Below are 23,008 nucleotides of genomic sequence, written 5' to 3' on the forward strand. Positions count from 1 at the left end.
GATTTGAATTCAGGTCCTCCTGACTTCAGGGTGGGTACTCTATCTGCCCTGCCATCTTGCCACCCCCTACAGGGAGTAGAGAGGTAGAGGAATAAAATGAAACAACTTTCTTGCCAATGGAAATCAAGACTTACAACTTGTAAGTCTTAGGGAGTTGTCCAAGGTCACTAAGATGTCGATTGAATTGCCCGAGTTCATAAGGTCAGATGTCAAAGGTAAGCCAACGGCTCTTGACTCTGAGCAGACTCTCTATCCACTACACCACGCTCTCTCTCGCCATGGCATGGAGCCCACAAATATTTGCTAATGATGAGAAATCGTGTAAATTAAAATAAAAATCCCACTTCTCCCGGTGACTGGCCTGAAGGGATAGTCCATCCTCTGGGTGCTGGTTGAAATTCCTAGACACAAAAAGAAATAATTATTCGGTCGGTGTCGATGAGGAAGGACGTCGCAAGCCCCGGGGATCTGGGCCGGCCTTGGCCCTGACTGTTTAACATTTATCAGGCTGAGATGAGAAGGCTCATCATATTTACAGGTGACATGGAGCTGAGAAAGGGCAGCGAGCCTCTGCATGACTCAGGGGCCAGAAAGATCTGAATAGGTTAGAATATTGAACGCAATCGAACAAGATGACATTTAATAGGAATAAATGTAAAAGTCCTTCACTCGGCTTAGGGAAAAAAATCCACCGCCTAAGTAAGTACAAGGTGTGAGTCATCTCTGATCTGAGCGAATGAGTCCAGGGAAAAGCTGGGGGATGGTTTGAGCCATGGCCTGAAAGCTGGAGGTGAAGCAGCAGCCGAGCAAAGCCGTTTGGGCAGCGAGAAGAGAAATAGAAAATACGACCGGGTCAGGGAGAAGTCACTCTGCCCTCAGATAGACTCAGCCCACTCTGGAATATGGTGTTCAACTGGGAGGACGAGTAATGTGGAAGCAGCCAAAGGCCCAGAGCTGCCCGGGGAGCACTATATTGTTGAGAACGCTGGAGTCAGGAAGGCCTGTGTTCAAATCCAGCTTCCAATATACCTACTAGCTTTGTGACCCCGGGCTAATACATTTATCTCTTTGTCTCAGTTTCTTCAGCTGTAAAATGGCAGTATATAATATATATAAATATAATATTATATATATATATATATATATATATATATATATATATATATATATAATAACCTGTTTCCCAGACGGGCTGTGCAAATCAGATTGAAGTAATCATTGTAAAGTGTCTAGCACAGTGCTTAGCACGCAGGAATAAGCTTCTCCAGTGCCACCAGCCACTGGAGAAGACAGACAGGATGGTGAAGGACCTCAAGGTTGTGCTCTATGAAGATCAGTTTAAAGAAATGAGACTGTGCAAAATAACTATTTGGACATGCGTAGCATGTTGTATTTAACTTATGCTTTAACATATTTAACATGTATTGATCAACCTGCCATCTGGGGGAGGGGGGGAGAAGGAGGGGAAAAGTTGGAGCAAAAAGTATTGCATGGGTCAATGCTGAAAAATTACCCATGCATATATTTGTAAATAAAAAGCTATAATAATAATAATAATAATAAAGAAATGAGAGTATGTAGGGAAGAGGAGATTTGGGGTATAACTTTCAAGTGTTGAAGGGCATATGTGAAAGGTCTGTACTATTTAGCCCCAGATCTCAGAACTAAGATCAATGAGTGGATTTTTTTTTGGAGGGGAGGAGTTTAGGAAATACTTCCTAGCAATGAGAAGTGCCTCAAAATGGACTTCTTGGGGAAGTAGTGAGTCCCCTGTAATTCCATGTCCTCAAGCCAAGCCTGGATGAACTTGTTGAACATATTGTCAAGAAGATGCTTGTTTGGTCTGGGTCAGACTCCTCAGTCCCCGAGGTTCTTTCCAGTTGGGTGTTTCTGTAATAGATTATGTGTTCTCATCCTTACCTCATACCTGCAGATTGGGTATTATTATACTTGTTTTACAGATGAGTAAATAGAGGCCCAGAAAGCTTAAGGGGCTTCCTCAAGCCAGTTAATGGAAGGAGGACTTTGGAGTCAAAATCCAACGCTCTTCCTAATTTGCTCTGGAAGCTGCAGAGACTCCTCTTTGGGAATATCCAACCCTGACCTCTCTCAGGAGCTCTTGGCTTGTATCCCAAACTGCCTGTGGATGTCTGAGGCTGGGTATCCCAGAGACCTCTCCAACTTTATATATCCAGAACCCATTCTCTCCCTCTTCCCAAAAATGCCCCCCATCCTAACTTTCCTAATACTATAAAGAGCACTACAATCCTCCCAGACTCCCAGGCTCCCAACCTGGGTGTTACCCTCAATGCTTCAATCTCTCTCACTCCCCATAGCTAATCTATTACCTTAGCCTGTCGGGTCAATCTTTGCAACATCTCTTGAATATGGTCCCATCTTTCTTCAGATGCTGCCATCATTCTGATTGAGACCCTCATGCCTTCGCATCTGGACTATTGCAAAAGCTGTTGGTGGGTCTGCCTGAGTGCTGTCTCTCCTTTCTCTAGTCTAGCCTCCACGCAATGATTTTCCTAAAGTACAGGTCTCCCTTCCCTCCCTCCATAAACTTCACTAACTACTTATTCCTGGATCCTCTGTTTGGTCTTGAAAGCTCTTCACAGCTGGCCTTTTCCTAGCTTTCTAGCTCTCTTAGACCTTCCCCCTTCCCACACTTTACTCCACAGGAACAAGAGCCTCCTTACTTTCTTTTGCACACATCACCCCATCTCTTGGCTCTGGGGATATTTCCTGGCTGCCCTCCCCACCCCCCCCCCCCAAGTCTGAAATGTTCTCCTCTTCAACTTTGCTTCCTTGGCTTCCTCCAAGTCTCATCTTCTACAGGAAGTCTCCCCCGAGCCCTCCTAATTTTAGTGCCTTCCCTCTGCCGATTACCTCTCTTCCATCCTGTGTATAGTCTGTTTGAAGATGTCCATTTGTCATCACCCCCATTAACCGGTGAAGTCCTTGAGAGCAGGGACTCTCCTTTCTTTGTATCTCCGGTGCTTTCCACATAGTAAATACTTATTGACTGACTGCCTGAGACAGAAAGGAGATAAAAGAAAATGAAACTCATCTGTTCCCTTCCTTGGGTGCTCTGGCTGGGGCAGTTGCTTGTGTTCAGAGTTCAGTGTGGTAGAGACGGAGCTGAGGGAGCTGGATTCTACAACTGCATTTGGAAGGAACTGACAAGTTTATCTATATTTACTGATGAGGAGTCCATACAAGATAAGTAGCTTGGTCAAAGTCACACAGATTAGAGTTGGGAGGGGTGTTTGAGATTATACAACCCAACTTTCTTGTAGTTTACAGATCAGATTCCTGGAGAAAGGTGAGGCAGCTTCCCGTTACCCACAGTGCACCACTCTGGGCAGTACTGCCACCTGAGACTTAGGGGGATCGCAAGGAGAGGGGCTTTCTGGGAGTATTTTAATCTCCGAGAGAATGGGAGCTCTTCCTGACTGCAGCAAAGTCAAGGGTATTATTTGTAGCCAACCTCCGGGCAGTATCCGTGCTCTCTTCCCAGGCAAGTCTTTCTAAAAATGCCCATGTGGGCCTCCAGGGGCTTAGTAAATGGGCTGCCCAGTGTTTGGTAGATGGGGCTGGAGACTTTTCAAAGCTCTTTTCCCTTCATTAGCTCCTAAGTGGTCTGACCCTTCCAAAACTCTTCGGGTCAGTTGACCAGAGGGCAGTTTGCTGTACTAGTCACTTAGGAGACAAAGAAAGCATTTCCTGCCCTTGAGAAGCTTCCTTTTTACTGGAGGACACAGCATGGCAAGAGAAATAAATACAAAGTATATATTGAGTTATACAAAGTATCATTTTAAGAAGGAAATAATAGTAACTAATGAACTGTGGTCAGAAGGGCTGATGCCTAAAAGCAGCAGTGATACAAAGTATCATTATAAGAAATTAATAGTAACAATGGGGAAGGCCCCTGAACTCTGCTCAGGACTGATGCCTAGAAGCAGCAGTGATACAAAGTATCATTTCAAGAGGGAAAGTAACACTGCAGGAAGATTGTCTAGAGGCTAGAGGCAGCAGTGTAAGCTTGGAGGAACTGCCTACCCAAAGGCATGGCGATGGGAATGTCGTATACAGAAACAATAATCGGACATGTTTGCCTGGAATAAAGAGGATGTTAAGAAAAGTAATTTGAAAAGATCTCTAGGTGAGAGCCTAAAGGTAGAAAAGTAGAGGAGTGCTAAATTACTGGAGGCAGTGTGGGATGATGGATTTGGAAGTAGAGGCCCTGGGTTCAAATTCTGACTCTGCTACTTACTTCTTCCTAGACTCTGGACAGTTCTTTTCACTTAACTGGAAAATGAGGGCGAGGGCTAAATGATCTTTGATATTATGGCCGGGAAAAGAATAATCCTTTATATAGGGCCAGATCCTGTGGAAAGCATATTTACAAATATTATCTTTGATCTTCACAGAGCTCTGCAATAGAAGTGCTATTATTATCCTACTTTTACAGTTAAGGAAACTGAGGCAGACAGAGGTTTGGTGACCTACATTGCTAACAAATGTGTGAGACAAGAGTTAAACTCAGTTCTTTCCTGAATAGTAGGGAAGAAGCATTTATATGGTACCTACTATATGCCAGGCATGGTGTAAGTGCTTTACAAATAGCTCATTTGATGAAGTGATTCAGGCCAATTCCAATAGACTTGTGATGGAGAGAGCCATCTGCCCGGTGGGGGGTGGGGGGGGGGAGAAGGAGGGGACTAGGGACTAGGGGGACTGTGGATCACAACACCGGATTTTCACCAGTTTTGTTGTTGTTTGCTTGCTTTTTTTTCTTCCTCATTTTTTCCCCTTTTTGACCTGATTTTCTCCTGCAGCACGATAATTGTGGGAATATGTTTGGGAGATTTGCACATGTTTAACATATTCTGGATTAGTTGTTCTCTGGGGGAGGGATGGAAGAAAGGAGGGAGAAGACATTTGGAACCCAAGGTTTTTTCAAAGGTGAATGCTGAAAACAATCTTTGTGTGTATTTTGAAAATAAAAAGCTTTATCCAAAATAAAATAAAATATTATGTTGTTTGATCCCCAGAAGAAAGTGCTTTCATTAAATATGATTTTTAAAAAGATTTTTAAAACCAAATATCTCATTTAGCCTCATAACTCCAGGGGTGGGTGATGTTATTATCTCCATATTATGGTATAGGAAACCAAGGTAAACATGGGTAAGTGACTTGCCCGGGCACACAGTCAGTAAGTGTGTGGGGCTGGATTTGAATACAGGTCTTCCTGAACTCAGGATTGGTGTTCTATCCACTGAGCCACCCAGCTGCCTTGTAAAGTGAAATCATCAGTCCAGTCTTTGTCCCTATCCCTCAGATTGCTGACACAGATTTGTGCATCTGTCCAAATGTTCCCACAGGGATCCTTCAGGTTGTAGATGAGGCACCGACCTAATACCCGGAAGGAGCTTCCCTATCCGGAAGTTCCCTGCCTAGCCCCGGTCCAGCTCTCGTGCCTATGCCCAGTGTCGGGGACGGGGCGGGTCTGTGTTAACCGATGCTTACTGTGGGACTGTTTGTCTTTTCCAGCTGCTCCTACCAGGGGAACTGGAGGCCTGCACCTAGAAAGCAGGATGAAAAGATGGCAAACTTCTTGTTACCTCGGGGCGCCAACAGCTTCCGCCGGTTCACTCGCGAATCTCTGGCAGCCATTGAGAAGCAGATCGCAGAGAAGCAGGCCCGGAGCGTCACGCAGGAGAGCCGAGAGACCCCGACCGAGGAGGAGAAGCCGCGGCCCCAGCTGGACCTGCAGGCGTCCAAGAAGCTGCCCGACCTCTATGGCAATCCGCCTCGGGACCTCATCGGGGAGCCCCTGGAGGACTTGGACCCTTTCTACAGCACCCAAAAGGTTAACCGAGGCCCGGGAGCCCATGAACTCCCTGGATGGGAAAGGCTTCCAATCCTCGGGAGGGGTGTGGGTGCGAGGTTCTGTCAGTGAGCTGGCAAGAGGGGGCCCCGAGTGATCTCTGTTCTAATCATCACTTCCAGGTTCCAGGGTGAAAGGCGACACAAAGTGAGGCTGACAGTTTGGTATTAATCTGGGAACTGTTATTAAACACGGGAAATTTCAAGACAAACCATCCATCCGTCATCTTAACTTACAGGGCGTAGAGTGGTTACCCACAGCCAGGCTCTAATCCTGGGCAAGCTTTCCCTTCTGGAGTCCCAGACAATCCCTGAATAAGAAAGGAACCTGTGATTGAGGGACAGAGCAAAGCCGGCTGGGTCTGTAGCCCCAAGGCCTCAGTGCACATTCCCATTCTGTCTCTGTGACTTTCAGTAAGAAAGTCTTCTGTAAAATGAGGTGTAGCCCGACGAATGGCCTTTAAGGTTCCCCCCTTTGTTTTCTTTCTATTCTTCATTTTTGATGGGATTTGGATTCGTGACTTCCTGCCTCCCTAGCCCGTGTCTTTCTCCCTACTCTTGGGCCATCAGCACCCCTTCGCTTGCCCCACGGTCCCCCTTCACTTGCCCCTTGGTTCCCTCAGCAGACTGGCTCTGCACACTCAATGCACTCACTGGTTTTTCTGCTGCCCTCAGCTATTATTATCCTTGTTTTACAGTTAAGGAAACTGAGGCAGACAGAGGTTTGGTGACCTACATTGCTAGCAAATGTGTGAGGCAAGATTTAAACTCAGTTCTTTTCTACCCCAGAAAGAAAGAAAGGTAGGGAAGAAGCATTTATATGGTACTTACTATATGCCAGAAAGAAAGAAAGGTAGGGAAGAAGCATTTATATGGTACCTACTATATGCCAGAAAGAAAGAAAGGTAGGGAAGAAGCATTTACATGGTCCAAACGCTCCATAGAATGATGGAGATAGCAGGAGGTGGCAGGGAAACTGGCCCTTCTGAGGCCCCCATGCCTTGGGATGCTGTGGGACATGGGGATCGTCTGGAGTCATGGTTCCCTTACATGGGTGTGGAGACCTGAGCGGAAGCCAAGAAGCAACTCTGTGCCCCCTGGGCTGGTCAGAGGAGCTGCTGGTGCTCTGACCTTAGCGGCCCAATGGTTTGGGGCCAGCCCAGGTCAGATCCATCTCATGGCTCTGGGATAGCGCCATTCTGGGGAGGAGGGGGAATCTGCTTGCTCTTGGGCAGAGCATCGATCCCTAGGACCCTCTTGACTCTACTGCCAACCCCTTAGCCTCAGCTTCCTTAGCTGCTCCTCCTCCTGGGCTCCCTCGAATCAAACGGCCCTGAGCAGCATTCCCTGCGGTCCCTGGCTCACCTGCAGGTGGGGCCTCCTGAGCCTGCCCTGGAAGTTGGCGGCAGGGCTCCCCGGGGCTCTTCCCGCATTTGGGGCCTGTGCCCCAGTGGGGAGTGTAGGCAGCTTGCTCCCCCCTCGGACCGGCTCTGCCCTGCGGCCTGGCCCAGCATCCGGCCACCTCCCTGAGGAGGAAACGAGATTTGCATGGGTAGCAGGCCTGTTCCCAAGAAGGGCTGGGCCCTGGAGGTCAGCAGTGAGGGAGGCAGACCTCAAAGTGCAAAGGACCTCGATCCTCCCTCCCCTCCTCCACTTATTCTATACAAGAGGAAATGGAGGAGGTTAAGGGACTCTGGGTCAGAAGATCCAAGTCAGAGCTCAAAGGGACTTCAGCAGCAATCTAGTCCAACACCCCCCTCATTTTAGATGAGGAAACTGAGACCAATGGGACTTACCCAAGGTCACACAGACATTACATCACACAGCTATATTAACAGAGGTGGATTTGAACTCAGTTCAGTCTAACATCAAAGTACATGTCATTGACTTTTTTGGTGGGAACTGACCTGGAGTGAGTGAAAGTGTGTGTGTGTGTGTGTGTGTGTGTGTGTGTGTGTGTGTATTTGTGGGGGGTAAATGTGTGTGCATATGTATATCTGTGTGTGATGTATGAACATGTGTGGTATGTTAGTGTGTGGTGTGGGTGTGCATATGTGGGGGTATGAATGTATGTGTGTGTGTGTGTGTGTGTGTGTGTGAGCATGAGTGTGTCCATAGTGGTGTGTGTAAGCATGTCTGTATGTGTGTGTGGGTGCATAAGTGTGTGCATAGTGTGCACTTACAGCCACTCCCTGCTGACTCTCCTCCTGCTATGAATATCTGAGCTGTGGAAGTGGGGGATTATGGGCCTTTCCGTGGGCATCCACAGAATTAGCCTTGGAGGAAGGTTCCAAAGGAGCATCCTGGGAAATAGCAGTAACTCGGGGTAAAGGAACTGGGTGAAAAGCTGGTCTGGAGACTTGGTCTATATCATGGATGGGGTTGGTTGAAATCAAGCTTAGGATCAGGGTCAGCCCTGGTTAAGGGCTCTGATATTATTCATGAGCAGAAAGATCAGACGTTAGAGATGGAGGGTACTTGGGATCTCCCAGTCCTCAAATAGAATTAAGGATAGAAGGAAGAGCATCCTAAAGCACTCAGAAGGATCCATATGGGCCATGGGCCGACTTATTGATATTGTCTATGATTTATTTTTTTTAATTTCATTACGTATTTCCCATTCCTATTTCCAGTTTACCATTTCATTGGTCTGCACTTGGGAGCCTTCAGGACTATATGTACCCTGAGGCTATTTTAGATCTCTGATCTAGTCCAGTCCCCCTTTTTACAGATAAGGAAACTGAGGCAGACAGAGATTAAGTGCCTTTCCCAGAATCACACAGGCAGTCATTGTCAGAGTAGGATTCCTGATCCCAAGACCACCATGGTGGGTAGCATCTCCAGGGCTGCCATGAGTCTCAGACACATTTCTGGCCTCCACCTGGCAGAGTGCAGGGGAAAGGGGGGAGAGGGTGACCTGAAGAAAACCAAGAGAGAAATTTCTTAAGTCTTCCTTAAAGAGAGATGAGACTGGCCCATCCCGAGACCCCTCGGCCTTCACCGAGTTGTCCATCATTTGGCATAGTCTTCACAGCAGCCTAGGGAGCGAGCTGATGGGCCCAGGGATCTGAGCATCTTTGCCTAAAAGTTGCATATCATTTGTGTGTGATTTGCACCACCTGGGAACTGGAGACCCTCTCTGGGTTTGGCCAAGCTCCAGCTTAGAGCTAGTTTGTGCTCTAGGGCTATTATTTCTCCCTCTGAGTCTTCTGTACCTTCCTTCTCACTTATCCCTACTCAGCTAGGCAGAATCAAATGAGGAGAGAGAAAATGAGGGCCAGAGGTCCATAGCGACCCCCCGCTTGGAGGATACCTCAAGCTCAGCCCCAGCTTTGAGGCAGTGCCTTGGTACTGGAATTAGCTGTTCAGGGAGGAGGCAGTGTGGTACATTAGAAAGAGCACTAACTTGAGAAGTAGAGACTCATGGTTTAGAACCATGTCTCTAAAGCACCTTACCTGTGTGACCTGAAGCAGATCATTGATCATCCCTGGGCCTCAGTTTCCTCTTCTGTAAAATGAATGGGATAGATTAAATGGACTCTGTGGATCAATTCTAGAGCTGTTTCTCTTAGAGCTGAGGGACCATCCAGAAGGGCAGTCCCTTCTATTCTCTTGCCTCCCCCGGCGTACCTTCCATTACCTCTCCACCAGCTCTCCAGCCTTCTACTGAGGCTCCCTCAGGGCCCTGCCCCAGCCTCTCCTGTTTCAGGGGGCTCCCACTTTTCTCAGCTCTAAAACTGGGATCCAAGGGTAACTGACTGCTTTGTAACCTATTCTCTGCCATGTTTCTCTCTTTATCCACAGACCTTCATCGTACTGAACAAAGGGAAAACCATCTTCCGATTTAGTGCCACAAATGCCTTGTACATCCTCAGCCCCTTCCACCCCATCCGGAGAGCAGCAGTAAAAATTTTGGTTCATTCATATCCTTTTCAGTGCCTTTGGGGGCAGAGACTCATCTAGAAATGAGGTGGGATGGTGGGGCTCTGCACATGTTGCTGCTGCTTGTTGGGGAGGGGGCTGGGGGCTGCAATGAGAGATCAGCTGGAAAGCCAGGGGCCACCTGCATGCTTCTGGATAAGATGGGGGCAGCCCTCCCAGCTTCCCAAGAGCTCCCCCAAACTTATTTGATGTTAACCCAAAGGATGTGGGGATGTGCCCTAGATCTATGATTTCATCACATCAAATGTGAAAACTTCCTCTACTTACTTAGATCAGCAACTTGAGTATTTCAGGTTGTCTTAGACAGTTGTCTAGAACAATGAACAGTTAAGCGACTTGCCAGTGGCCATGTGGCTAGAACGTGTGAGAGGCAGAATTTGAACTTAGAACTTCCTGACTCTAAAGCCATCCCTCTTTCCACTATGTTGTGATGGCTCATAGGAGGCTAATAATAACACCAAATATAGTAGGGGTAAAAATGTAAAGTCCAGTGCGTAGGTCCAAATAATCAATTGTAAAATACAAGATTGGGGAGGAATAGCTGAATAACTGTTGGTGTAAAATTAATGTGGGTTTGTCAGTGGATGGCAAGGTGGTGTAATTCAGCATCCAGAAAAAGCTAACAGTCTAGGTCTGCTAGACTCTGCCCTTATCAGATGATACACACCTGAGTACTACACTCACTTCTGTATGCTCCCTTTTAGGAAGGACCTTAATAATCTCGAAAGTGTCCAAAGGAAGGTTATTAGAATTGTAGGGGCCTGGAGATCAGACCATGCTAGTATTGGCTCAAAGAAGTGGGAACGTTAGCTTGAAGTAGCGAAAACTAAGTGGGGCAGGAGAACTGTGTTGAAGTATTTTGAGGGTCTGTCATGGGAAAGGATTAGCCTTCTACTTGGCCAGATCTCACCGCAGTAGGTGAAAATTGCCGAGAAATCTTGGAATTTGAAAGAAAAACTTCCCGACGATTCAATTCCACTCTCATTCTCAGTGCGGAAAGAGTGTCTAGCCACAGGTTCCTCCTCCCGAGAGATCTTCAAGAAAATCTCAGATGGTCAAGGCTGGGAGGTTATATGGGTTGTGCTGGGACAGTAGTGAAGAAAAGGGTTATGGAATATCAATGTGGAGGCGGTTTTCTCTGGGTCAGAGGAGCTTAGATTTAAATTTGGAGGAAACTTGAGCAACTATGGAGTCCCAAGTCCTTCACCTTACAGATGGGAAGACTGAGGTCCAAGAAAAGTGAGATCCAGGAAAACTAGGTGAGGAGCCTGTTCTGGTTTTGATTCCATTCCACCTTCTTGGTGTGCCTGACCCAGAGATTCCCCATGCTTCCAACAGGCACAAATTAGCACTCCCTAACTGCTGGGGCTAGCAATCTTTTTTCCTCCCCGCCCCATTCCTAAGGTAGTTTCCCAAACATGGAAAACTACACCAAGTTTTTCTAAGCATATGATGCCCAGACACCCCATCCTCATCCTGCCCATGGTTGCACCCCCTCTATTCGCAGAGCCAAAGGATCCCTACCCTTTGTCGGGGGCAAGGCCCAGGGAGTTGGGGAGTGCCCAGGGTGGCTGGTGGCAAGGCAGTGACTCAGAGAGACAGCTGGAGGGGGAGAAGGAGGTCATTCCACCAGCTGGTGCCACAGAGGACTGGAGGCTGTTCAACATTCAGCCAATCAGCCCCTACTAGGGAGGCCTGTCAGTGAGACAAAGCAGGGGGCTGCCCTCTCCCCCTCTCACATCCCTCCCTGGAGCTAGCCTTTTGTGTGACTTCTATTCTCTGTCAGCCTGCCCTCGGGCTTGCTTGTAACCCAATCTCACCTCCCTGGGAGGGGGGATGGCAGACATAGCAAGGCTTTCACCTCCGGCTTCCAGTGCTGGCTGATCAGTCTGCTGAGAACGCTGGGCCACTTTGCCTTCTCTGGGGAGCTCCTGTGTGTGTGTGTGTGTGTGTGTGTGTGTGTGTGTGTGTGAGAGAGAGAGAGAGAGAGAGAGAGAGAGAGAGAGAGAGAGAGAGAGAGATTTCTCCTTTGAGGATGAGAGCTGGGCCCAGCTTCTTGTATCCCTGCTGGGGGGAGGAGTAATCAGAGCAGGCTTGGCCAGGCCATTCCCAGGGCTGAGCAGCCCCTCCCAGACCAAAGTATGGTCCAGGGCCCGGTAGCACCACTGAGCTCCTTGAGCACCTTAGCCCTCCCCATGTGCCGCTTAGGCCAGAAAGCATTTGCTAAAATTTACCTAGTTTAAAATGGATGTACCAGAGAAATGTCAATTCTTCTCATGATTCATCATGGTGATTATTCCATGCTCGCACCCAGCAAAACCCCCACTTGGCAGGGAGCTGGTGCAGTGGAAGCGCTCACTGGTCACTGCTGCTGGCTCTAAGAAGCACTTGCAAAACCTTAACGGGCTCTAATTTTTTTTTAATTCTTATTTTTTTGGCCAGATCTGTGATTTCCTTGTGTAGGGAACTCTTGGAGTGAATACTCCCTTCCTCTATTCCTCTATATGCTGAGGCAGATCAGGAACTCATGGGTGATTTATAGTTAGGGGACAGTTCCCTTGGGATCAGAGAGGCTCAGTGGCTTTGCCCAGAATGTATAAAGCAAGAAGAGAGATTGAAAGGTGCTGGATTATAGAATTGGAAGGGACCTTTAAGACCTGGTCCAGCCCCTCCATAGGCTTGGAGGGGGAATTGACGTACTAAAGCCAGCAGGGTTCAGGGGAGAGAGAGCCCTGGTTTGGGAGTCAGGACCTGGTCAAGTCCCGTCCCTGTTGCTAACCAGGTGACCTTAGACATGTCACTCCCTGTGGGAGTATGGTGGATTGTGGTGGAGCTGGCTGACTGAGCCCAGGCCATCAGGCAAGGGAAGTAGTAGCGCCGACCCCAGTTCTTTGTGAAGCCAGCCCTCATCCTCCCTGCCTCTTGAAGAACTCTAGAAAGGCCACTTACTCGCTCATCGTGCCCCTGCTGAGTCTCGAGAGGACCAGAACTGCTGAACTCTAGAGAGCCCCAGGGAGCTCGCCCGCCCGGCTGTTTCCAACAGAAACCAGGCTCTGGTTAAACAGCTGCAGAGAGATCGCCCTTATTGAAGTAATTAGCCAGTGTTCTCCTGCAGCCTCCACCAATATTGACAGATCAGTTGAATATTCATCACGTTCCAGGAATTGTCAGACCCGGGAGTTTTCCTATAGACTCCATGGCTGCCCTTCCTCTGTTTCCCGGGGCTTCTCCAGTCCTTCTGGCCACTGAGGATGGGATGTGTCTTGGGGTGGGCACCAGCAGCCCTGGGAGGAGCTCCAGCTTCCCAGGGCTTTGGCCTTGGCCAAAATCGACCTAAAATGTAAAATTTGGCCTTTGGCCTTGACTCGGGCCACGCCAAGGAGGTGATATAGCGGAGAAGAAAGAAAGCGTTTGGGTTAAAGGTCCTGGCTTCAGATCCTGGTTCTCTCCCAGCTGTCTAGGTCTCAGTTTCCTCATTTGTAAATCGAGAGGCGGACTCTGAGAGCTCCCTGCCAGTTCCAGCTCTGCCTCCTTTCTTGCCTCCCTGTTCCCCAACAACTGGGAAGCATTGGATGTCTTTCTTGACCATTATTGGGAGCCAAGTTCCTGGGCACATGGATTGGGGTTCTTGGGACATGCAGCTTGAAATGGGCCCTGGAATGGATCAGCAGATCATGAGGAGAAAACCCCACCCGCAGTAGTAATTAAGACGAATTCAGTTGAGTGGAAAGGGAATTAATTTGTCTAATGGTTCCATAGATGGGTGTGATCAAGCAGGGCCAGCTCTGGTCTCTCCCTTGAGTTTTTCCTTGTGTTAAAGGAGGGCCTGGACCCGGAGCATCAGAGACTCCTTAGAGGTCCTCTAATCCAACCTCCCCCTTCCCATTTACAGATGGGTCACACAGGTCATCAGAGGCAAGATTAAATACATCAGAGGATCCCAGATTGAGAGCTCCAAAGGATATCAGAAGCTGCCAAGGGGGCCGAGGCCAGGAGAGGTGAATTGAATAGCCAGCAAACCAAAGAACTTTTGACTGGTTCTCTTTGTGCCTTCTCAGTTTTGGTGCCCTGGGACAAAGCCCAGTTCACCTGCCCTGGTTACTCTCTGGATTAAAAGAAATCCAGCAATCTCTTAATCCTTCCAAGGGCAGTGATAGAGAACTTCCTTGGAGATCCTAGTAATAGCTGGTGTTTAGAAAACGGTTTAAAGTTGCAAATGTTTCATTTTCCTATTTGTGCCTGGTCAATCAGACTATCAGTAAGCATTGATTAAGTGCCTGCTGTTTGCCAGGCACTGAATTAAGTGCTAACTATAGCCCACAACAATGCTCTGAGATAGATTCTTTTTATCAGATCTGTGATTTTATCTACATAGGGAACCTCAGGAAAGATACAGCACTGATGACAGGCATCTGGGTGATGCTGTAGCTAGAGCCCTGGACTGCGCCTGGAATTAAGAAGCCCCGAATTCAGATCCAGCTGTAGACACAAATCAGGCAGATTATTTCACTTCTATAGGTCTCACTTTTACTTATAAAATGGGGGTGAACATAGCTTTTTCCTCCCCAGGGTTGTTATGAGGAAAGCACGAGGTGATATTTGTGAAGGTCATAGCACAGTGCATTGTGGTACTTAATAAATGCTCATTCCTTCTTCTTTCCTGTTGGAGTTGGAAGCTGCTTAGCATTTATAGTTTTTGAGATTTGTTTGGGATAACAGAGCTTAAACTCTCTATAAAGCGAGTTTCTTAGAGTCACACAGTTAAGAAGTGGCTAAGAGAGAATTCAAGGTCTACTCTTCCTGACTCCAGGACCAGATCCTTTGCTCCCTCTGCTATCTCTTGATGCGGTAAGTGCTACGGAAATTTTTATCCCCATTTTACAGATGAGAACACTGGCGTTCACAAAACTAGAAAATGCTGGGAGTGGGATTTAACTCCTAATCTTCATCATTTATTGCATTTCTATCTGGTATATCCATGTACATACATGTTATCTTCCTTGATAAATTGTAAGTTTCTCAAGAACGGGGACTGTTTCATTCTTGTATCCCCAGCACATAGTTAGCACTTGATAAGAACTTGTTGACTGATAGGCTGGTTGAGTATGGACTTTCGGTCCAGCATTCTCTGAGAAATGGCTCAATATCATAGAAAAGGCCCTGGATTTTTGAGTCAGAGGGCCTTGTGACCGTAAGCAGTTGATTTAACTTTTCTATGCCTTGATTTCCCTCTCTGTAAAGGACTTTAGTCTCAGGTCCCTTCCAGCTCCACATCTGTGCTTTTACCACCTCTCAGGGCTCATGGTGTTATTATCCATCCCTTTTCAGGCTTGTGGTGTTATTGTCCATCCCTTTTCAGGGCTTGTGGTGTTATTATCCATCCCTTTTCAGGCTCATGGTGTTATTGTCAGGGAAGCTCCAGAGAGGATCCACAGGTGGGGGTTTCTCGACTGGAAGGGAATGTCAGCCTGGAATGGAGTCATGGCTAATAATAATCGCAGCTGACGTTCACCGAGCATTTAAAGACTCCCTGGCTCTCTCCGGCCATTTGCCATTTTCTGTGGGTCTCACCACAACCCCAGGAAGCCAGGCAGTGAAGGCATCTCTCTCACTTCACAGAGGAGGAGGAGGAGGAGGAGGAGGAGGAGGAGGAGGAGGAGGAGGAGGAGGAGGAGGAGGAGGAGGAGGCTCGTTGCTCTGTAACAAGGGGAGCTAGCCTGGTTCCCGTTCCTCCCCGCACTGCCTCCAGGGGAGCAGCCTCACACTAGGCCATCCTTCTCCCCATTACCTGGAGCTCCTGAGAGCTCTCTCATCCACGTTTCTAACCAACCCAGGGCTGCTGAGAGTACACAGAGCCCCCCTCGGGAACACAGCTTCAGGCAGTAGCTGCCCCAGGATTCCTGCTGAGCTCCTGCCAGGGCCCTCTGAGGTTAAGGCAGGCAGAGGTGGGAGGAGTCCAGAATCCCGGGCCTGCAGATCGCCCTGGTGGTCCCCCCACCCCCAGGGAGCCCCCAGGAAGGACTCTGGAGACTCATGGGACTAACTGAACCACAGCTGCCGGAGGGAAGGCGCGAGGAAGGGGGGCCCAACAGGCCAGGCCTAGCCAGTCACCCAGTGGAGGCCCTGTTTTTGTGGGACCCTTGTCTTCAGAACCATGGCCCTAAGGACTTTCAATGATGAGGCCCCCCCAGAGGAAAACCTTGTTAGCCTGGAGTGGCCCCTCCACTAAGGGCGGTCCTGGCAGCCCCTGGACCCTGGATCCCAGATTAGCTTCTGGGGGTTTCAGCCCTCTCACAGGCCAGGCTCTGCCCTTCCCAGCTGCCCAAGGTCTAGGGGGTACAGCTGGCCAAGGGAGGAGGGAGAGGAGGACGAAGAGGGACAGGGAACAGGAGCCCCACTCTCAAGGTGCTCGGGAGGTAATTAGGGAGAGAAAACATGTCTGTGTGCAGCAATTAGCGAACAATTACCAAGCCGGGCTTGCCTGCTTTCCAGTCAGCACATTGCTGGAAATGGAGTGTAAAATGCAGGCTCCATGACTCGCCTCCTATTTTCCTGTTTACTTCTCAGAGGATTTCAGAGATGTCTCCTGGGGGGGGGGGGGGGGAGACAGGGGGAGGACCCACAAAACCTCAGGGTACAAGGAGGAAAGTTCCATGTCCGTTAGCATCACGTCCTTGTCAGGAGGTGTCCGGGCTCCCAGAGAGAGGGTCCCGTTCAGCTTCTCACAGGGACTCTGGCCAGGTCACTTCCCCCTTCTCCCAGAACCTCCTGATAAATGAGACTAGCTGGGCTAAGAGAGATTAGACTAAGGGCTGCTCAGCCATGGTAGGTGCTGTAGTAAGTAGCAGCTCTTCCCATCCTTAAGAGGCAGCTGTCTGGGGCTCTGTCCCAACAGGGCCGCCCAGCAGGGAACCCCAGATCTGAGCCTGGAAGAATCCTGGACTTGGCGCTTGTGGGCATCGTCCAGCTTGTCTGGTGTAACCAGTTCATAAACTTCAGTCAGTAAACATTTATTAAGTGCCAACTGTATTCTGGGCACTGGACTAAGTGCTAGGTATACAAAAAGAGCCAAAGACAGCCCTGCCCTCCGAGCTCACACAACAGAAGTTTACAACCTTGCTGAACACGTCATGGGCAGGAAATGTAAGAGCTGGGATTTGAACCCGGCACCTGTGGCTCCAAAGCCAGTGCTCCCCCCATCTGTCTTTAGAGAAAGTGGTGGGAGAGGTCGCCCCTCTTGATGCTCATCCAGTTTTAAAGCCTCCTGTCCTGCCCGGTGGGGCGACTAATGTCCTTGAAGAGAGGACTGGCCGTTCAGGGCAATAACTCTTCTTTGTATGGAACAGCACAGTCTCCACTCAGAAGTTCAGGGTCAGCCCAAGGGCAGCGCAGGGACCGATGGTGGGCGGGAGTAGGTGGCCACCCAGGCCATTCAGGGGATGAGGAAAGGCTGGCTTAAGGGAGGTCAGCAGGGAAACGTCGGGTTCAACGGGAGAGGAGCTAGTGCAGGGAAGAAGTGAGGGCTGATACATGGGACTCGACAGGCATCCTGGGAAGGTCAAGGAGGCCCCTGGGCCAGTGGCCCCTTGGGATGAACTTGTGGAAGAGCAAAGGTCAGAACTGGGCAGAACTGGTCCAGAAGGGGGAGCTCTGCTTAATAAGGCCAGTTTTGGAGAATTAGCACAAACTACCTGAAAAAACCACATATATGATATATGCGGAGATGTGTATAGGAGTGCACACTCACACACACACACTTACACACACTCTCACACCCACACACACACACACACACACACACACACACACACACGGTGTTTTCTCACCAGTCTTGGGGGCCAAGTCAACAAGCCAAGCTCAGTAAGGGCATTCTGGCTCTCAGGTCCCTCCATTAATGGGGGACATCCACAGCGGGTGCCTCTTGTCCCTCCCATGAGCACGTGGGAGTTGGAGAAGGTGCGGGACTTCATGGTCTAATTGGGGAAGCTAAGATGTAAGTGTGGGGGAATCCAACAGCTACATGAGAAAAAAAAGAATAGGCTCATTAAGCTGGATCCCTGACCCTCCCCCTTTTACAGATGGGGAAACCGAGGCTCATGAAGATTCAGTGAGCTGGCAAAGGTGATCTGGGGAGGAGGAGGCTGAGCCCAGGTTCTCCGGCTCAAGCCCAGCGTCCCTTCCATTAGTCCCCCACCCTTCTGGGCCTCCCCCTTTACATAAAGGCAGTAAGGAAACATGAGTGCTGAGACTAGCGGAGGGATGGGATGTCTGTTGGAACGGTAGGGAGGCCCATTGTCTCCAGGTGACAGACAGAAAAAGTGGCAGAAACGGGGCCTGAACCTGGGAGACGAGGCTATTGTTGCCCCCATTTTATAGATGAGGAGAAAAGGCAGAATTAAGTGATACCCCGAGTCACATAACTAGCAAGTGTCTTGGGCAGGATCTGAACTTGGGTTTTTTCTGAGTCTATCATCCTTTGGCACTGAGCCACCTGAGGAGCCCCAGAAGTTTCTGAGCTGGGGGTGATGGGAGCGGAGCTCCACATGAGGAGAAAGGACAGTGGTGGCCAGGAGGGCCCGGAAGAGAAACTGAGGACAGAGAGGACACGTGGGGGGCCAGCGAATCCCGCAAGAAAGGAGAAGGGGGCGGGCCGTTTGGGTGGGGAGCACCTGAGGACAGGCAGCTGGCCCGCCCAGGGCAGCCAGGGAGAGGAGCAGCAACAATACCCGGTCCCTATCGGGAGCCCTGGGAAGGGGGCGGGCAGAGGGGGCAGCCCCTCCTGGGCCAGGATCCCCTGCCCGACACCATATGAGGGCATCAGCTGGGCCGGGAGCTGGCCCAGGGCCAGCGGGGCCGTTGGGGACACGTCCAGGGTGTCGATCTTGGCTGTCTCCCCCTTGTCCTCCCAGCCCCCCCCTCCCCCAGGCAGCAGGAGCTGATGCTGGAGCAGCTGCCAGGACCTGGCCGCTGCTCCAGAGGGGCCCTTATCTCCCCCAGTGTGGGGCCCAGAGCCTCGGTCATGGGAACACGAGCCCGAGAAACGGCCGCCTATCAGTGTGATACAGCCAGGAGTGTCTCTCTCAGCTCGGTGTTCGTTTTCTGTCAGCGGGAGCCCCGGCTCGAGGACATGTGGGGGGCGGGGAGCGCCAGAGCCAGCCTCGGCCTGGGATCTGGGATCGGGCCTTCCCGCCCAGGGAACTGTCTCTGCCCGGACCGCCCTTGTCCTGGGCTTATGGGAGGCCAGCTCGGCCCCAAAAGGAGGGGACTTGGAAGCCCCGAGTTTGGAGAAATCAAAGTTTAACAGTCCTCTCGACTTAGCGAGCATTTATTAAGCACCGACTGTGTGCCAAGTGCTGGGGATACCACATCATACAAAGACACAAATGACAGTCCCTGTCCTTCAAGAGTTTACACTCTATGAGGGGGGAGGGGTGCAGTAAGACCACTCATTCATCTTCTTGTGGATGTTCTTCAGTCATGGCCATTGCTTCATGACCTCTTTGGGGGTTTTCTTGGCAGAGATACTGGAATGATCTGTCATTTGCACTGCCGGCCCATTTTACAAATGAGATAACTGAGGCAAACGAGGTGAAATGATTTACCCAGGATCACACAGCTTATGAGAGTCTGAGGCTGGATTTGAACTCAGGACTTCTGATTCCAACGCCGGTGCTCTGCCCCATAATGAAAAATACAAATTACCAAGGGTAAAGTAGAGCTAGAAGGGATTGCAGAGACCTCCTTTTACAGATGGGAAACTGAGGCCCAGAGGGAGCAAATGTTTTGCCCTGTGGTTGCGCCGCAATCACATGATTGTAGGTGTGAGGTCACCTCACACATAGTAGGTGCTGGATTCTCTCACATGCCCAGAATGGAATAAAAAGCCAGTCAGTGCTTGGGGGGATGGCCAGACATAGACAAGAACTCCCCGGGGCGGAGAGGTAGGGAGGGATTGCAACCTGCACCAGGGGAGGGAGTAACTCATGCCTTCAATCAAGGGTGTCTACAGATGTAGAAGCAAATACTCGGTACAACTTATAGACATAGTATGTTTTACAGAGCGCCAAGTCCTGTGGACTCCAGGTGCTCCGGGCCTGCACGGACATTTATCACTTAGAAAATTGCTTTTCATGGGCGCTTTAGCAGCAGATTTGTGAGGTCAGCGGGGCAGAAATCCCTCCAGTCAGCTAACTTTCATTGAAGACTTACAGTCAAAGGGCCTGGATTCAAATCATGCCTCTGACAGTTGCCAACCATGGGGCCCGGAGAGAAACATTGGATCTCCCTGAGTTCCCATTTCCCCATTTACAGAATTAGAAAATTGTATGAGATCATCTCTGAAGTCCCATCTGCCTCTAGATGTATGTGCTGATAGGCTTCTCTGAGCCTCGGTTTTCCCATTTGTAAAAAGAAAAGGTTGGAGGAGCCCACGTTGGAGGTCTTTTGTCCAGGTCTAGAGCCTGTAAATGTAGGGTGTGTTTACTGCCTTTACCAAAGCAGAGGAGAACCTTCTGTATGTTAGCAGACAGCTGTTATAAGCAGTTATAGTGGAAGGAAGGAAAGAAGGAAGGAGGGAAGGAAGGAAGGAAGGAAGGAAGGAAGGAAGGAAGGAAGGAAGAAAGGAAGGAAGGAAGGAAGGAAGGAAGGAAGGAAGGAAGGAAGGAAGGGAAAGAGGGAGGGAGGGAGGGAGGAAGAGAGAGAAAGAGAAAGGAAGAAAGAAAGAGAGAGAGAAAAGAAAGGAGGGAGGGAGGAAGGAAGGAAGGGAGGGAGGGAGGGAGAGAAAGAGAAAGAAACAAAGAAAGAAACAAAAAAGAAAGAAAGAAAGAGTGAAATAGAGAAAGAAAGAAACGGGGTGGGGGTAGGGAAGGAAGGAAGAAAGGAAAAAGATAAGCCGAGAAATAAAAGGAAGAAAAGATTTATAAAATTTCTCTCTGACTTAGCTAGACAATATGTTCACAAATGGCAGGCCCCCGGCCCATCCCTGGGCCTAGATTGTGTCCAGCTTGCTCAGCCCCAGCAGAGCTTGGGCCCCTGGAATAACCCTCCCGAGCCCTGGGTCACCAGGCTCACCCTCATGCTCACCATCAGAAGCGCTTCGGTAGCCATTTTATGGAGATGGTCTGTGACTGTTAGCATAGAGAATTCCCAGGTGAGGTAATTCCCTCCACCAACACAGAGCTTCACCCTCCTGCATCCTAAAGGCTGAAGGATTTCTCTAAAGCAGGTGACAGACACTGAATTGGGAAATACTGAACACATTTTAAAAGTGTCTGGGTCTTGCGTTTGAAGCCATTTTCCCAGGATGCAGCCAGCAGGGCCCATCTTACTAAGGCCCGGTGTGATGGGGAGGTTTGGCCCTCAGACTGACAGCGACTTGCAAATAGCTGCACTAGGACTTGAATAAAGATCTTCCCTGGCTTTTGCCTTGATGGGATACTTAAAAATCCTCGTCTTCAGGGCTAATGTTTGAGGCTGAAGGGCCAGACTCCTTTTCTTGCAGGGAGGTCAATGAAGCAGGGCCTTGGGAACAGAGGGTGGGATGGGTCCAACTTGGCGGGCCCCTTCCTTGGTGGGCCCCTTGCTCGGCGTCCACCCCACGGCTCTCCCTCACCTTCCTCCCAGTGTGATCGAACACTCAGTCCGGTCCCTGCCGGGCATTCCACCCGGGGTCACAGCACCCTGAAAACAGTCCGGGCCCAGACCCAGGGGCATGAGTGATGAGTGTTCCCAGAGCTCTCTGTGGCTTTGGCTCCCGCGAAGATTACTGGAGGATTGGGTTGGTTTTGAATTTATATCCAACCTGGTCAGAATCTTTTCAAAAATAGATTCCTCGAGCCGGAGAGAAGGTAATCTGTTCCACCGCCCGAAATCAATCCTTTGTTTTCTCCACGTCGGGCATTTAATATCCCTAATCCAGGAATTTAGTCGAATAGCGGGCGAGCAATAACGGGAAACAATCCCCGGCCCCTGCTTTTAATTTGATTTCTGAGCCTCAGCCTCCAAGGCCACTCTCTCCCGCGGCAGGAGCCGGAGGGCCGTGGCAGGTAATGGAAAATGTTGGGGCTCCGGCTTTGCAGGGAAAAGGTCCTCAGAGTGCAATTACCGGCTCCGGAGCCCGCCGCTGGGAATAGCTCATTCTGCGGGCTAGTGGAGGCTGGATTAACCTGACTGTGCGCGGCGGGCCTCCGCAGAGACCCGGCGGCCCCAGCAGGACGCTTCTCGGAGGCCTGCCGCGCTGATGAGCGGTCAGACCCTCCCGTGGTGGGAACTCATCCAGCGCGGGGCCAGTAATGCAGGTCTGGGACCCCGGAGTCCATTAGGTGGGGAAGCTGTTTGTTTCCAAGCTAAGGAAGACTCAGCGTGGCCCTTTCATCCATAACAGCATTGTTAACCCATCAGGGCATCTTGGAAACTTAAACCAAATCTTCCACATTCTAGAATGGTCCCATTAGAGCCTCTAACAGGGGAGAGAAGGCTATGTTTGTACTCGGGAGGATGCAGGGGCAAATCCCACCTGTGATGCTTACTAGCCATAAGTCGATCTTTTCTGAAACCTCAGTCTCCTCATCTGTAAAATGGGAATAATTACCCATGGCATACCTAACCTGTTAGCATCTAAACCAGACTTCAAATATCTGATTTTAATAATTATTTAAGACAGAGCATCTGTGGGACTGAGATCAGACCACCTCCTTACTCTACAGAGGAAGACACCAAGTCCCAGCTCCCCCAGTGAGTAAGTAGCAGAGTCAGGATTTGAATCCAGAGCTGCAGTTTGCTAATTCGGTGGGTTTTTGTGGGCCTGGAGGCAGGAGAACCTGATTTCAAAGCTGGCTTCAGACACTAGCTGTGTGACCCCAGGTAAATCAGTTAAGCTCTGTCTGCCTCAGTTTTCTCTCAGGGTTCTTGGGAGAGCATAGTTGTGAAGCACCGGCTGGGGGCTAAGCACTTACTTGTTCCTTCCTTCTCTTCTCCTGTTCTAAGTCTGAATAGAGTCGTTGGGTCTGAGAAGGCCTTCCTGGGGGGCTTGGGGTGCTGAGCTCCCCCTGCCCTCCCTCCTAGGTTACAGGGAGCCAAGGGCCCTTACTTGTCAATCTGTCCATACTGGTGTCTTCCCTGACCTGAGGCTCTCCAATGCATCCTCAGCCAAATCCAAGAATTCTAGAACCCA

At 49.8% G+C, this 23,008-nt stretch overlaps 1 protein-coding gene across 2 annotated transcripts in view; it reads left to right on the plus strand.

Annotated features, from left to right (window-relative positions):
• Positions 1-5,562: 5,562 nt before the first annotated feature.
• LOC100925158 (sodium channel protein type 5 subunit alpha) overlaps positions 5,563-23,008 on the plus strand; it is a 124,939-nt gene continuing 107,493 nt past the window's right edge. For both annotated transcript variants that reach the window (XM_031952487.1, XM_031952494.1), the window contains exons 1-2: positions 5,563-5,878; positions 9,700-9,818. In XM_031952487.1, coding sequence (XP_031808347.1) covers positions 5,612-5,878; positions 9,700-9,818 — 386 coding nt within the window. In that variant the 5' untranslated portion in view covers positions 5,563-5,611. The remainder of the gene's footprint in view (positions 5,879-9,699; positions 9,819-23,008) is intronic.

This window comes from Sarcophilus harrisii, chromosome 1 (assembly GCF_902635505.1).
Source record: "Sarcophilus harrisii chromosome 1, mSarHar1.11, whole genome shotgun sequence".
NCBI classification, from domain to species: domain Eukaryota; kingdom Metazoa; phylum Chordata; class Mammalia; order Dasyuromorphia; family Dasyuridae; genus Sarcophilus; species Sarcophilus harrisii.